General features: G+C 38.9%; 2 protein-coding genes across 4 annotated transcripts in view; one reads left to right on the forward strand and one right to left on the reverse strand.

The window, feature by feature from the left end:
• STAB2 (stabilin 2) overlaps positions 1–3,032 on the forward strand; it is an 88,300-nt gene extending 85,268 nt beyond the window's left edge. The window contains exons 68-69 of the mRNA XM_051621270.1: positions 1,052–1,171; positions 1,784–3,032. Coding sequence (XP_051477230.1) covers positions 1,052–1,171; positions 1,784–1,834 — 171 coding nt within the window. The 3' untranslated portion in view covers positions 1,835–3,032. The remainder of the gene's footprint in view (positions 1–1,051; positions 1,172–1,783) is intronic.
• NT5DC3 (5'-nucleotidase domain containing 3) overlaps positions 3,026–14,222 on the reverse strand; it is a 43,575-nt gene continuing 32,378 nt past the window's right edge. For all 3 annotated transcript variants that reach the window (XM_051621244.1, XM_051621260.1, XM_051621250.1), the window contains exons 6-14: positions 12,640–12,777; positions 11,026–11,086; positions 10,688–10,790; positions 10,453–10,554; positions 9,423–9,504; positions 8,988–9,074; positions 7,667–7,807; positions 7,254–7,318; positions 3,026–6,162 (exon numbers count right to left, since the gene is read on the reverse strand). In XM_051621244.1, coding sequence (XP_051477204.1) covers positions 5,901–6,162; positions 7,254–7,318; positions 7,667–7,807; positions 8,988–9,074; positions 9,423–9,504; positions 10,453–10,554; positions 10,688–10,790; positions 11,026–11,086; positions 12,640–12,777 — 1,041 coding nt within the window. In that variant the 3' untranslated portion in view covers positions 3,026–5,900. The remainder of the gene's footprint in view (positions 6,163–7,253; positions 7,319–7,666; positions 7,808–8,987; positions 9,075–9,422; positions 9,505–10,452; positions 10,555–10,687; positions 10,791–11,025; positions 11,087–12,639; positions 12,778–14,222) is intronic.

Here is a 14,222-nt window from a genome sequence, read left to right on the forward strand (position 1 = left end):
ATCAGGAGGGACAACACTACCCCAAACCCACTGCACCTTCCAGACTCACAGCCTACGATTTCTCCTTGCATTTTATTAGGCTAGAAACATTCCCAGTTGCTTCCCACTTGAACCATTCAGACTAAGACATGGAGAAAGGGGGAAGCCTCACACAATTGTCTTGGGCATGAGTTTAGATTTGCCTACTGCTTCCCCAGACCTCTCCCTCCAGGGTTCCTGACAGGCTTCTGCTCTCACAGACACTTTCAACACCAAAGACTGGCCTAAAGCTTATTTAACTGCACAGCACCAACGCAGAAGTCTTTACCTCACAAGAAAACTCATCCTTGGGGAAGTAGGTAATTACAGCTGCTGAAAGGACAACTGTTCTCTTCCCCCTCCTCCATGGCACTGTTAATAGCTTTGCTGCTCTGGAGGTAGAAACATTCAACAGGAAAAAGGCCAGATTCAAAAGACAAGCAAATTGAAATAATTGTCAGGGTTGAAAAGTGCAAATTTTTATACTGATGCACTCTCACACTTGTTTTCTCTTAACTAACTGTGCTAGCTTTGCCTAGTATCATGATGATGCTAAACTAGCCAGCAACAGCCAAGCTACTCAGAGACCAGGGTGACAAGAGTTACAAAACATTAAAATCAATCCAAAAGGAAGTCTGCCTGGAAATAACTGGAAATCTCTTCCCATTTTAGACCCCCACATAATACAAATCATCTTCTAGAAACAAAAACAGGAGGGAAAATGTTTGTATTTTATATAGTTGCAAGGACCAAAGAGGCACCTTTTGTCCCAGGCACAGTGTCAGGGCAACATTTCCTCTCCCATTCTTTGCTGAGGCTTTAAAATAAGTAAGAGGGGGGAAAAAAGGTATCAGTGTTAAGTGACCTGAAATAATACAACTATTCAGGACACAGTTCATGTCCCAGAGACACTGTTTGAGATGATAAAGCCTGTACAGTCACAACACTGCACCAGTTGGTAGTGAAGCTTAAATGCCCCACTTGGTGCATTGTTAGAAGGATGGATTTTAAGCAGGTTTCTGTGATTATGCAGTCAAAAGACGACACTGACGTAACACCGCTGGACAAGCCACAGCCTTCAAATATCACCAACCCTTCATATGAAAGTTCTTCTGCACTGGCTCCACCAGAACTCACTTACGACCTTTTCTCAGTAAGTGTTCCTTTTGATTTGAGACACAAATTATCATAAGAGGGAATGACTTTATGAGAGGAAAATGTCTAGTTTGAAAAAGAGTAATTTGGGAAAACACTATTCAAGTTCTTGGCTTTCCTGTCTCCTCACTGCTAGAAACTGAGTCTGGGGTCTACAGCTCTAGCTCTTTGAAGTCTGCCACTCTAGCTCTTTGAAGAGAGCCACATTAATTTGGACTTCAAATGCTGTTGGATACCAGTGAAGTGTCTACACAAACTTAAAAAGCCTTCCAATTTTGCCTTCCCTTCTCTTTGCTGCAAACACAGCTGCATGCCATGCCAGAACTCGAAAAATAATCTGAAACACAACAGGAAAGGGGCTGGGAAACAAGGGAAGGAAAGATTGGGTAGACCCAGAATATCTTATAGCCTCAGTTGTCCAAGTTAGCAAGACCCTCATATGCAGAGTCTAAAATCAAAATAAACCTTTTTGCACCCAGTAAAAAGACTTGTTTGGTGCAAAAGTGTCAGGTGCAAACTCTGGCATCTGTATGGACAAATTTGCCAAAAAGTTACTTTAATTTCTTAACACAATGTTCAAGTCTGATTTTCTTTTTCTTCTCTTTTATAGGATTCAGATGACCAGCAGCTTGTGATGAGTGGTCCTCATGATCAGAATTAAACACTGAATTTGGCATTAGTCAATTATAAAACAAAGTTCTATTGACACTTACTGTGAAAAAGAGCACCTACATGTTTCAGGGAATAAAATCTCATTACAAATTAAAACTCAAAGGAGCACAGCTGTGTTTAAGATGCAGTCTATAGACTTCATGGAGTTAGCACCTCAAAAGTGGTGGCTGTATCTGAGCAATACCAACTATGAGTAACAAAAGCAAACTTGAGCCTCTACTAACCTACCCAGAAGCAGACACTTCTCTGTGAGAAGTATGACTTTCACTAGCCTGCTATTTAACTGCTTATGTTCTTCTGCACAGGCTTTAAAATGGCCTCAAACATACTGCTAACTTGGTATGTATCCTCCACCTCCTAGTAGTACTCCTGCTTCGCGCTTCCATTTCGGCTCAGTTACAACTACAACCAGGAAGTGTGAAACAGAACATATGTTAAACTTGTATTTTTAAGCTTATGGGATTTTTCTGCTAGTATATTTTCTCGCAAGAACTGTAGCTGCAAGAAACACAGGCACCCTGCCTGCCCCAAAACCTTATCATTATAGCAAATGGTGAGTACAATACAGAAACCACAAAATAGCAAGAAAAGGAAGATTTTCTTGCTGGCAGCAGTGACATTCCCTTACGATGTTCTTCCTGGTGTCTACCACACTCGGGGGACAGGAGGAAAGGTGTCACTGCAGGAAAGCATTAGTGACCTCTGAGAACACATCCTGGAACATCCCTGGAGACATCTGAGGTCAGGCTTGAGGAGGCTCTGAGCAACTTGATCTAGTTAAAGAGATCCCTGCTCACTGCAGGGGGGTTGGACTAGATGACCTTCAAAGGTCCCTTCCAAGCCAACATTCTATGATTCTGTAACACCCTCAGGATGTCTCCTCTGATAACAAGATACACAGGGTTGTTGATGCAGCTCTCAAGCACAACCAAGGGAATCTCATGTGTAAATATACTTGGATGAAAGAAACAGACTTAAGAAATTTCCCTGACTCCTTCCCTTGCCACCCTACACATGCCTGCTTGTTTATAACTATGAGATATTAAAAAAATCTAGAACACTAACACACACAAATATTTAGGGGAGTCTTCCCCACAGTGTTCTGCAATTAATGCAACTCCTGCTCCTTCCTCCTCCCCAGCCACCAAAAATATTAAGGCTCATAGGGACCAGACAGAGAAAAAGTCCAAGCATTTATTTTTGTAATAATCATTAAATATTTTTTATCACAAAAAAAAGTTCCACAGTTCATTAAACTCTTCTTTCAGTGACAGACTATTCTCTTCCATGTCTTTTGACATAACAGAATGAAAATTTGTTGCTTTGGTGTTCAAATTAACTATACTCTCAAAATGAATATAAAGAGACACTGCCCTTTAAATATGCTCAAAAATCTCTTTGAAGTTAGTAACATAACAAGGTTAAAATAAGTAATACACACAGCAGCAAGGTGAAATAATTACAAAAATGCAAGTCATTTTCAGAAGTTATAGAATAGCATTCTAGCACTGAAAAATAAATAATACACTTTAAAAATTCTCATTTAAATTCATATGATATCTAGTTGGGTTGTTTTAAAGGAACATAACCCTCCCATCATTATTTTTTTCATGCAATGTTGTTTATTTCAAGAAGTCATGCAATATAAACAAGATTTTACTTCAGCTGGCTGTTATAACATAGCTTTGTACAGAAGTTTGATTTGTAAGAGAAAGGAAACGGAGAGAAGGAAATAATTTGAAACAAAGCCTATATTCTGTGGGTAACATCATCCAACCCAATTAAACTGTTCCTGCTTAACACAGGAAAATTAAACAAACTGACTGCTAGCCAGCTTTAAAAGAAACATCACAGTTATAACGAACAACACATTAACACATTCAATAATGCAGAACTGAATAACAGAATACTATTATCTGCTGGTAGGAAGATGGAGAACATACAGTGGGTTGGGATTGTGTTTTGGTTTTTAAAACAGTGCACTGAAATCTCTGGAGCACGAGAGATGCTACACACATGTAACACCAAGTTCGGTTCTAGCTCAGCATTAGGATAAAGAACTGAAGGCAAAGTGGGCATATTCCCATCCCCACATTTCATTATCAAGTTATGCTAAATATTTCTCACACAGACCCACACACCAGTCTCCTGATAAAGCCAAACTGACTTCTGCAAAACTTTATCAGTTTCTTCCAGCAAAACAGAAGGGCTGTCAGATGAACTTACTCATTTCAAGTGTAATTAATCTGTTTAAACACTCACACACACTCACTCTTCAGGAGTGTTGCTCGTCAAGTTTGACACAAGAGCACAAGAAAACCATGAACATAAAATCTATAACCATCTCTGAGGACTTCAGACTGATTTCAAGCATACAGGAAAACCACTTAGGAAATTGTGCAGGCTGGATTAGAATACATTCTTTACTTTGCAAACACACTTTTAGAAATATGAAAGATACTGCAGTGACATTCAATATATGTACTTGTACATAACACAGACAGGTTAAGAGAAAAAAAAAGAACAAAACAAGAAAACTTTTGGTCACCAAAAGTTCGTTCACCCAACAATCATGGTAGGAAGCAAGCAATGTTCCAAAATTAAGAATACCAAATGCTAAATATTTTGTTAATTTTGTGCTTTTAAAAACAGAGCCTTTAACAACTAAGCTTTGAAAAATATTAAAATTATGCCTTTTAAAATGGCTGGGGTGGGAACCATCAGTTAAAAAAACATTTTCTTTGGATGCAGAGAAAGGGAAGCATCCTTACTTTAAAACTATATAGTAGTTCTATAAAGTGCCTGCTTGAGGAAAAACATAAAAAGATGTTTTTCTTGTGCAAAATAGACATTTTTCAGCTCAAATCTTTGGAACATATTGGTACCCAGAGTTTGTGTTCATGTGTTACTGGCAATTTCAGTAATTCAATAAAACTTCTCATCTGCACAACCAAAATTATTTTGTTTGATACAAACTGTCCATCACCCCCAATTCAGCTTTCAGGGCTCAAACTAAAAAAAATTTCATTAGAAAACTCTGGTTTTCCTTCTCTCATTTATTAATTTTTCTTTCAACTTCAACACCCATTGTGCGTGTTCACTTTGAATGTAAAAGTCCATTATTGAAGGCTATATGAAATACATTCTCTCCTAGGGAACAGCAAAACCACATTGCATACCACTGTAAGACACGTATTCTTAAAAGCAGCATTTAGGATCAATCTAGAGCCTGGCACAGATCTGTCTCCACTTTGACATGCAAAATGCAAGAGCTCTTGAAATAGCTTTATTATCAAAGAGTGACTATTTAAAGTGGTTTGAGACTTAAAAAGAAAGGTGCCTCAAAGTTAACAAAAAGAAGCTGAAGCAGCCCAAGTTACCACCACTTTCAGTTTTAGGCTCAAACGCACCTACAGCAAAGCACAGATGTAAGACCAGGACAGAAACTGCCCAGACAGGAGAAGCAGCCCACCAGCCTGAGCCCCCTGGTGAAGCCATCGCTGCAGCAGCAGAGACAAACCAGGGTTGCAGCAGTGAGTTCAGTCACAGGAAAGGCTCTAGCTACAGCAGCACGGGAAGTTCAAATGCACCTGCTATCCCTGTCAGTCTCACTGTAAGCTGGATACTAACTGTATCGCTGAAATACTAATACTGGAATAAGCTTTTCAGTGCCAAGATCCATTAAGGCTCCAACTGGAGTGCTGAACAGGGCCAGAACAGAGAGCATAAGCATCTCTTTGCAAATCACAAGGCTGCAGATTGAAATTTCCAAAGAACAAACAAAACCAACCATCCCCACAACACCACCAGCCCTTCCTCTCAAATTGGCTCACCTCCATCCCAGCCCTGTACTATTTTGGTAGTCCTTCACCTCTTCTGTATATTTAAGAGGAGCTTTCACATCTCTGAGCAGCAGAGGAGAAAACAGGTACATGGTTACAAGAACAAGCATGAATTACACCTAAATCAAGATAACAGATTTTAAGTGACTTAAATAAATGTACATAAAAAAGTATGTCTATATTTGCCCATTTTAGAGAGAACAAGCCAACTGCTTATTTCATCTGAACTGTCTCTTGTAGGAAAGGTATTCTGAATGTACCAGTGCACAGCTGGTCTGACCAGCCAGGAAGTTCATGCTGCAAAGGAGTCCTTCTTGGATAAAACGTGTAATCGGGATCATAGTTCAAGAGACAACTCAATGATGCCATGTAGATATCTGCAAATCTAGAGAGACGTCTTAGGAAATAAGTTGGATTCTCATCAGTTCTGAATAAGCTTCCAAACTGTGCATTGAAGAAATTTCTGTTCATCTCCCTGTCAATCAAAAAAAAAAAAAAAGCAAAGTGAACATACCTGTACACATCTCTCATGCAGAACCTGAGGCAAGCAGCCCCTATAATCTGTTCTATGCATTATTCTCTTGCCAATGCACTTAAAGTCACTTAAATGTACCATGTAAGAAATGTTTGCACCTCTTGCACATATGTAGCCCAGATCCAGCAATCACAAAAGCAAACCAAAGAGTTTCACAGTTCACCCACTAAAACCAGTGGTAAATTGCTTCTGACTTCAGAAACACAACATCTCAAGATTTCCTTTCCAGAGACTGTGAAAGAAGACTTCTGCCTTCATCTAAATCCTAATGACATCTACTTGTCCTAAAGGTAAAAGACTTTAAAAAAAACAAAAACACCCACAAAGATTTGGCTTAATGTACACAAAAGCTTAAACACATCTTGGAATTAACTCCATTGCCAAGTATCATTCCCACTTCATTCACTTCCACGTTTCTGGAAGGCTGCTGGTGGTACAGCTGCCAGCCTTGCCAACTGTGCACTTCACATACCCTGCATTGAGGTACTGCTCCTTCATGATACTAGATTTTTAGGAGTTTTAGCCCTATTACTTATCTCTGTGATAAGTCCACTGCTAACCCCAGTCTAGTGCAGAACCCAGCTTCTTCATATTCTAAACTGTATTGTATGTAATCTGAAGAAATCATCTAGAAAAACTGAAGAAGTGACCTAAGCCTTGATAGAGAAACATGTTTTTAAATTATGCAGAAGTTAAGCTGTGCAATCAATAGCAATGATGACAACTGAACACAAGAGGCACAGAACGAAGATGAGAAGGGAGAGTATTCCATCTGATGTTACCCTTTCACTCTGAAAACTAACATCTATTCAAAAAAGGGGAACAGGGAAAATGGGTTCATATGCACAAGTGTCAGAGGGGAGAAGAGCCACACAGGTAAAATACTGCTTTATGCGGGTGTTTTTTTAGAAGGTCCAGGGCATATAAAAACAGAGTTGGATAGGAATTCTGAAGAAACCTGTGGAAGACACCACATAGAACACTTGGCTACCATGACGCATATCACAAATGCTTCATCTCCCCTGCCTTACCTCATTTCCTTTCTTTCCTTCTTCCATTCTTCTAAAATCATTTGTGAATCAGGATCACGGTGAACCTGGAATGCAAAGTATGGATGACAGGTAACTAAGGATTTGCCTTTCCATTAATAAACCCTTATCAGCCTAACAGGACAAGAGCACTGCTTCAGAGATCAGCATACAGAAGTTGCTTGTGTGCATTTTAAAGAACTGAAAGCAGGAATCAATCCAGGCTGACAAGTAGAGGAAGGAAACAGGATTTTGATAAAACCTTTACTAACAAGCCACACAAATAATTATATTTATTTATGTACTGGTATACTTCAATGAGATAGAAAGCATTTGCAACGTCAATTACCAGCATTTAGAAACTTGGCTGGATCCCTTCTGCTATACAGAGCCGATTACACACAGACAGAACAAACCTGCATATGTTCCAGTAATCCTGTCAAGGTTTGCAGCCAGGTCATGGTTTGAATGTACTTCTCTGTGTTCATGATCTTAATCTCTGACCGTAACTCTGGAATTATTGCACCAGTGCGCCAGCCATGCTTCAGGGTCAAATCCTATTTACCAAGAAGTATTACAAAATACTAGCATTAGTCTCAAAAAGAACTACTTAAAAGAAGTGAAGAATTTGACCATTGTTTATCCCAAAGAGGCACTATTTTAATTACTTCTTATGTATAAATAGAAGTATTAAACAGTGGGACTTAACTGTGCCAACGGGTACATAGGTAATAGATTTTCATTTCAGAGTAAGCTTCACATTTTTAAGGAGATACATAAAGAACACATAAGCACTTGCAAATAAGCACTAACTCATTAGGCTTAAAATAAGCAGTGGAAAATTCCTCTTGTAGATGAGACATCTGCTGCTGTCAGAAGTATCTGTAGGAAACAGAATGATGAGTTTGTGGTATCTACCCAAACACTCAGCTGACAGGAGGGTCCCATCAGGACCCCCAGCCATCAAGCTTCTCTTGACAAGTGCAGGATGAGGCAGCTGCCACCTGTGCTCTTTCCTCCATTGTGCCAGAGAAGAACAGAACTACATCCTCCTACCTCTGGCCCTCAGCCTTCTGAAGCACCTAAATTTACTTTTCTTTTTAAAAGCATATTGGGGCAAGCTGCTGCTGCGGAAACATGTTACCACAGCTTGGCAGTGGAAAATCATATCCAGGCATTCATACACAATCAATTACAAAAGACTTAAGTAGTCGTCAATTATTCTAAAGTAATAGTTCACAGTACATTTGTTTGTAAAGTTGTAAAAAACACCTTGATACTGGACCTAAAAACCACAGCATGATCTTGGGAAGAAATGAAGTTTACCACTAGTGACAGCAAGATTGTCTCCTGCCATTCAAAACTGTTGACTCAGCTTTTATTACATTTGGTAGTAATTGTCACCCAGATCAGCCACATCCTGTAGGTTTGGATATCTGTGTTTATTCTGTTACAGCTGACACAATCAGTATCTGGATCAGGAATAGAAACCCACACATTCCTGAGTGCAATTTGTAAACAACTTAAATGCTACAACTCAGGTGGAAAATCAGGTCAGCCTTTTACAGCACCAATTTTCTTCAGTGCAAAAAAAGCAATCCGGCTTAATTACTAACCCAAATTTTGTTCTATTTAGAAATCACAAGTGAAAATGTGTTATATTGAATCACTGGGGAGGAAGAGAGGAAAACAAAATCCCTCATCTTTCATCCTGTTTTGTGAAAGTAAACTACTTACTGCCAAGTCACTGTAGATGTGATCACCAAAGTAGAGAACCTTAGAGCCCCTCCAGCCAGTAAGCTTCAAAAATTCATATAAGTTACCCTGTGGAAACAACGACACGTACACTGTAGCAGCATGCAACTTGCCCCTTCACAAGCATGAAAAAGTTATTTAGTAGACCCCTAAAAATATTTTCTTATCAAAAATCTTGTCCTTAGTTTATATATTATGAATCCCAAATTTTATAGGCAATTTCAGTAACACTGTCACTTCAAGAGGAAAGTAAACTGCCGACATAAAATATCAATTATGAATTTGTACCACTTCAATCATTAAAATAGCTATCTTAAAAAAAGGTATCTACTTTTTAGAAGCCTTTATGATATCTAAAGGAGCTTGGGATTCTATGAAATAGGTATTAAATTTGAACTGAGTTTATTGAAAGCATACCTGTTTGTAAATCTGACCTTTCTGCAGCTTGTGAATTTTGTCCCAAAGCAACACTCCCCTTTCATTCACCTTCCGAAACGGTCTAGGATAGAATTATATTCAATTGTTATATTGTTGTAGAAAGTCTGACACTTTTTAGGAGATTAAAATTTTTAATATTAAAAATATTTGTCTTTCAAAAAAAGAAAACATGCTCTCTAGCATCTGAACATATTGTAATAGACAGAAAAAGCAAAGCTCCAAAATTTATCTATCCAGTATTCTTATCACATTTTTAATGGAGTTTGAGAAAAACTGTCGAGAACTAAAGCAGGGATCCCAGACAGGGGGGAAGAAATTGTGAACTGTCTGCCATCAAGGAGAGAAAAGAACACAAAAGTAAAGCGGTGTAAAAATCTTGCCCAAAACCTCATTTTGCACAACCGAACAACTGAAGGACGAAGCAGAGGACCAGGGGCGAGACATACAGCAGTTCTTTTTAAAATTAAATTAAAAGAGTATAGGAAAAAAATCCCACCTCTCTCTAACTCACTTTCAAATCCTAAGTACACATAAAGGAAGAGGTCTTTTTCAAGTGTAAACTCATTACAAATGTCTTTACATAATTGAGCAACTAGCTTAAATACCCCAGTCTGTCAGCCAATCTGCCCTTTAAATACCATATATGACTAAGCAAAACCAGAAGCAATGAAAGACATTTCCAGATAAGGGGCTGATTCTGAAAGACACAAGAATTTCTCAGTTTTATTAGGAAAGGAATGCACTTCAACTTACAAGCTAAGATGTTAAAAACAGCTTCTGTGACCCTAACTCAGTCCAGTAGACCTGTTATAGCTACTGGAGCTTTCTTAGGTAAGAAATGGTAAAAATTTGGACTTCAGAATTGGGTGTTGCTGCACTCTGTAATGACGTGAAACAGGATTTCATCAAATACGATTTAATTTTACATTGCATCCAAATTAAAATATTTCATAACACACTCGATACGGGATAAGTTGCTTGAATTGTTCTTTACTGACTAAATACCCACCTTCGCTTATCATTGAAAAAGTTCGGCTTATCAGCCTGTACAATGACCACATCAAAGAGATCCCTCCAGTCCTTGCCAACTATGAACTTCATGCCTTTGTCCCTAAAAAGGACAAAGGGATATTAGCAGTGAAGCATACCAGAAGTGCAGTTATCTGTGCAATATAATGAATTACATTTGAGAACCTCATCCTCCCCGTCCTTTAAAACTGGACAGCAAAGAACCCTTCCCTTACACGAAGCTGCTGGGACTGTTTGTGATGAGAAACATCTTCTTGCCATGGTCAGCCAGCTTTGCTAATACTGCACGTGTTTGTTCAGCGTAGCAGATGTATTTCTCTGTGAGGATTGGAAAATACAGTATTAATTGAAAAAGTTTTTTCATGAGAATTTTATCTACATTCAACCAACGATTCAGAACATGAGGTCATACTTAACGAAGGCACCTTAGACAAGTGGAAGTAACTCTTTCAAGCTTTAAAATTTAGAATTTGTAACCTTAAACTGGGTAGTCAGAAAGATCATGAGACTATCTGTAAAAAAAGCTTTGATAGATTACCCCATTAGTACTTACCAATGTCTGCTTCAATTGCTCTGTACATTATTCCTTTGATGTGGACATCCCTGATTGAATCCTGTGAGGAAAGCAACACAGCACTAAAGAACTGAAAAATATTTTCAACTATAAAAGCTGTGCTCACTGCACAGCAGTAGTAATTTGTTTTTAAAACAATCCCTTTCTGTGAATTACACTTTCAAGCTCACAGAAATGCCACGTGATGTTCATTATGTATATGTCACCACTAGACAAAGAGTAAGCCTGTCCTCTAAGAAACTAACTTCATACTTTTGGGAAGTACAAAACTGTATAGAGCAGGGACTGTCTTATGAAACATCTGTGGAAGGGCACTCAGAAGGGTGAAGTGGGGTGAAATCCCTCTGCAGAAGCAGAGTCAGAGATTTCCAATGACCTTTGGAGCAGAACACATTCCTTCCCTCTTGGGGGAAAAAAAAAAAATTAAGTCAGGTAGATTTTTAGATTATAATTACTCCCAGATGCCCTGGTTATTTAAAACCAAAATTTATCAACAGATGAAAGAACCTAAATGCTTAAAACAAAGTACCCATAAAGTGCACTGGAGGCATTTGGCAGGTCTCCTGAGCCAGCCCTGCACCAGAACTCTTTGTTTAGGACAGTGGTACAGCCCTTTTGGTACTTACATAGGGCATGTCCTAAAAATCCTCAAAAAATTCCACTATAGGACTTCCAAAATGTTGTTTATATTGAGCAATCCAGACGTTTCTACAATCACTTCAGCAGAAACCACAAGAACTAGCCTTCTAACTCTAGGTGACCATAGGCAGAAGGTAAAATTACTCTGGAGGTCAAAAGTTTCTTAAAACCTATCTGATCTACTTGGGAATGTGAGAAATTCGACATTCAGGTTTATCACATATGCTAAACAACTACACAGATTTAATACATGTTAACAGGGGGCCAGGAAAGTTTTGGATGGAAGCTTGGCCAGTCAAATACCATCAACTTGGGCATGACCTCTTCTGTTCTTAAATAACCACGACATTTTATCTCCTCTGTAGAATTACATCATGAGGAATCAAGCAGATCAAATTACTCTAGTCATTATTATTAGATTTTTTTGGAGGAGGAAGACAAAAAAACCATGCAAAATAGATATGCCAAAGTAAATGGTCATATACTTCCAAAGATACAGAATACCTTTCAGTACAACTGAAAGCTCCAAAATGGAATTCCCTATAGCATTTGACAATTCCTGCTAGTGAGAAAAGTATACATTTAATAACAACAAAAGGAGCTTTATTGACATACAAGAGCTCCTTCACTTTTCCCCATTCATCCCGCAAACCTATAGAATCATAGAATCATTAGGGTTGGAAGGGACCTTAAAGATCAACAAGTTCCAACCCCCAAAGAAAGAGCAACAGCCCTGGAACATCAGATTAAAAAAAAAAAAATCAAAGTATTATGTTTCTTTTCCAAGGTCATTCATTTTACTTACATTTTTATGGCTTTATAACACTAACTACTCTCTACAAAACCTAAAGTTGAGGTGTTCCACTGAAGCTGACAACAGGCTGAAGCTTCCTGAAGTGCTCACAGAGAAGATGCACAAACGTAGAGGTTTACCTAAACCTTCAAAGCTAGTACCTTGACATCTTTGTAGAGATGAACAGGCTCATAGTCGATATTGTTTTTCAGAAAATATTCATTCACACAAGAAAGGAGTGTCATTTCTGGCAAGGAAAATATATCCATGAATTGCTTCATTGTATTTCCTTGTGAGCTCTGCAGGGGTGGGAAGAAAACATAAGAAAAAAAAAATAGGTGAGGCATTTCTCAGATTAGAACACAATAATTCTTTCAGTATAAACACTTCAGCTTAGTTGCAGATATTCAGCTTTTGCCATCACTGTTCACATTCACAGATTCTTTCGGAATTTACAGACTTCCAGTACAAAAGTGTTGGCTTTAAGAATTAATCATGACTCATTTTTCTTAGGAGCAGTATTTTAATTCATAAGCACATAAAAGACAGTGCTCAGCTGAAAGTCAAGAGAAGGACTTAGAGGCCTTCACTGGAAGTCTGCACTTCTATAAATAAGAGGCACTGCTTACTGTGAAGAGAGGTGGAGGTTATGGGGATTTTTTTGCTTTTGGTTTGTGGGGTTTTTTTTAATAAATGGAATACTGATTGGGACTGCAAAACAAGTCATCTCCTTGAAAAGAGATAGTAAAAAGTTTTAAGAATCTACAATATCTAACACAGGAACACATGAATAGATTTCTAGTCTGCAAAAGCTGTAGCTATCGTTAATTTTCAGAAGAGAATCTCACTCTACAAGACCAAATACAGACCAGATACTTGTCAAGAAGACAACACACTGGTCAAGATCACAGAATGATGGAGGCTGGAAGGGACTTCTGGAAGTCATCCTGACCAACCTCGTCATCGAGCATGGCCACCTAGAGCCAGCTGCCCAGGATCCTGTCCCAGATGGCTTCTGAATACCTCCAAGGTTGAAGACTCCACAAATTCCCTGGGCAACCAACCTGTGCCAGTGCTCGGTCACCCTCACAGTACAAAAAGTGTTTCCTGATGCTCAGAGGAAACCTCCTGTGTTTCAGTTTTTTTCCCCATGGCCTCTTGTCCTGTCACTGTCCTTTCCAAGATCAAAGAAAGCACAGACCTGCAGAGACCAAGGCTTCCCACAGGGAATGCCAAGCCAATACTCACAACTGCTGCAGAGACTAGGCTTCGGAGTTCAGCTCTTTAAGATAAGAACAAGGGTGAGAACAATAAAAATGCTCCACAGCACAAAGGGCCTTTTTTTACTAAAAAGGCTGCACTGCTCTTCATTTGGGAAAGAGGAAGGAACCTATCAGCAAGATCAACTCTCCTCAAAGTCAAACCTTAAACTTAAAAGCTTTATCTTTAATCATTCATCTTTCATCAAACCCTCTCTCACTGTCACTTTGCCAGCTCATATGCAAGAGATGCCTGCATACTTTTACTTGCTGCTACACCAGCTAAGCCCTTAGACCACCAGGAAGAAGTACATAACTGGGGTAAGGCACTAGATCCAGTTCACTTCCCAGCCCTTATCAGATTTGCTGTGCAACACTGAACAAGTTACTTGATTTTCCTGTGTTTCACTTCTGTCTGTGTGACAGTGCAAGGAAACAGTGAAAGAAGAAGCTAGAGCAAGTGGGAGAAAGAAAATGTATTTGTC

Source organism: Apus apus, chromosome 1 (genome assembly GCF_020740795.1).
Source record: "Apus apus isolate bApuApu2 chromosome 1, bApuApu2.pri.cur, whole genome shotgun sequence".
NCBI lineage: Eukaryota > Metazoa > Chordata > Aves > Apodiformes > Apodidae > Apus > Apus apus.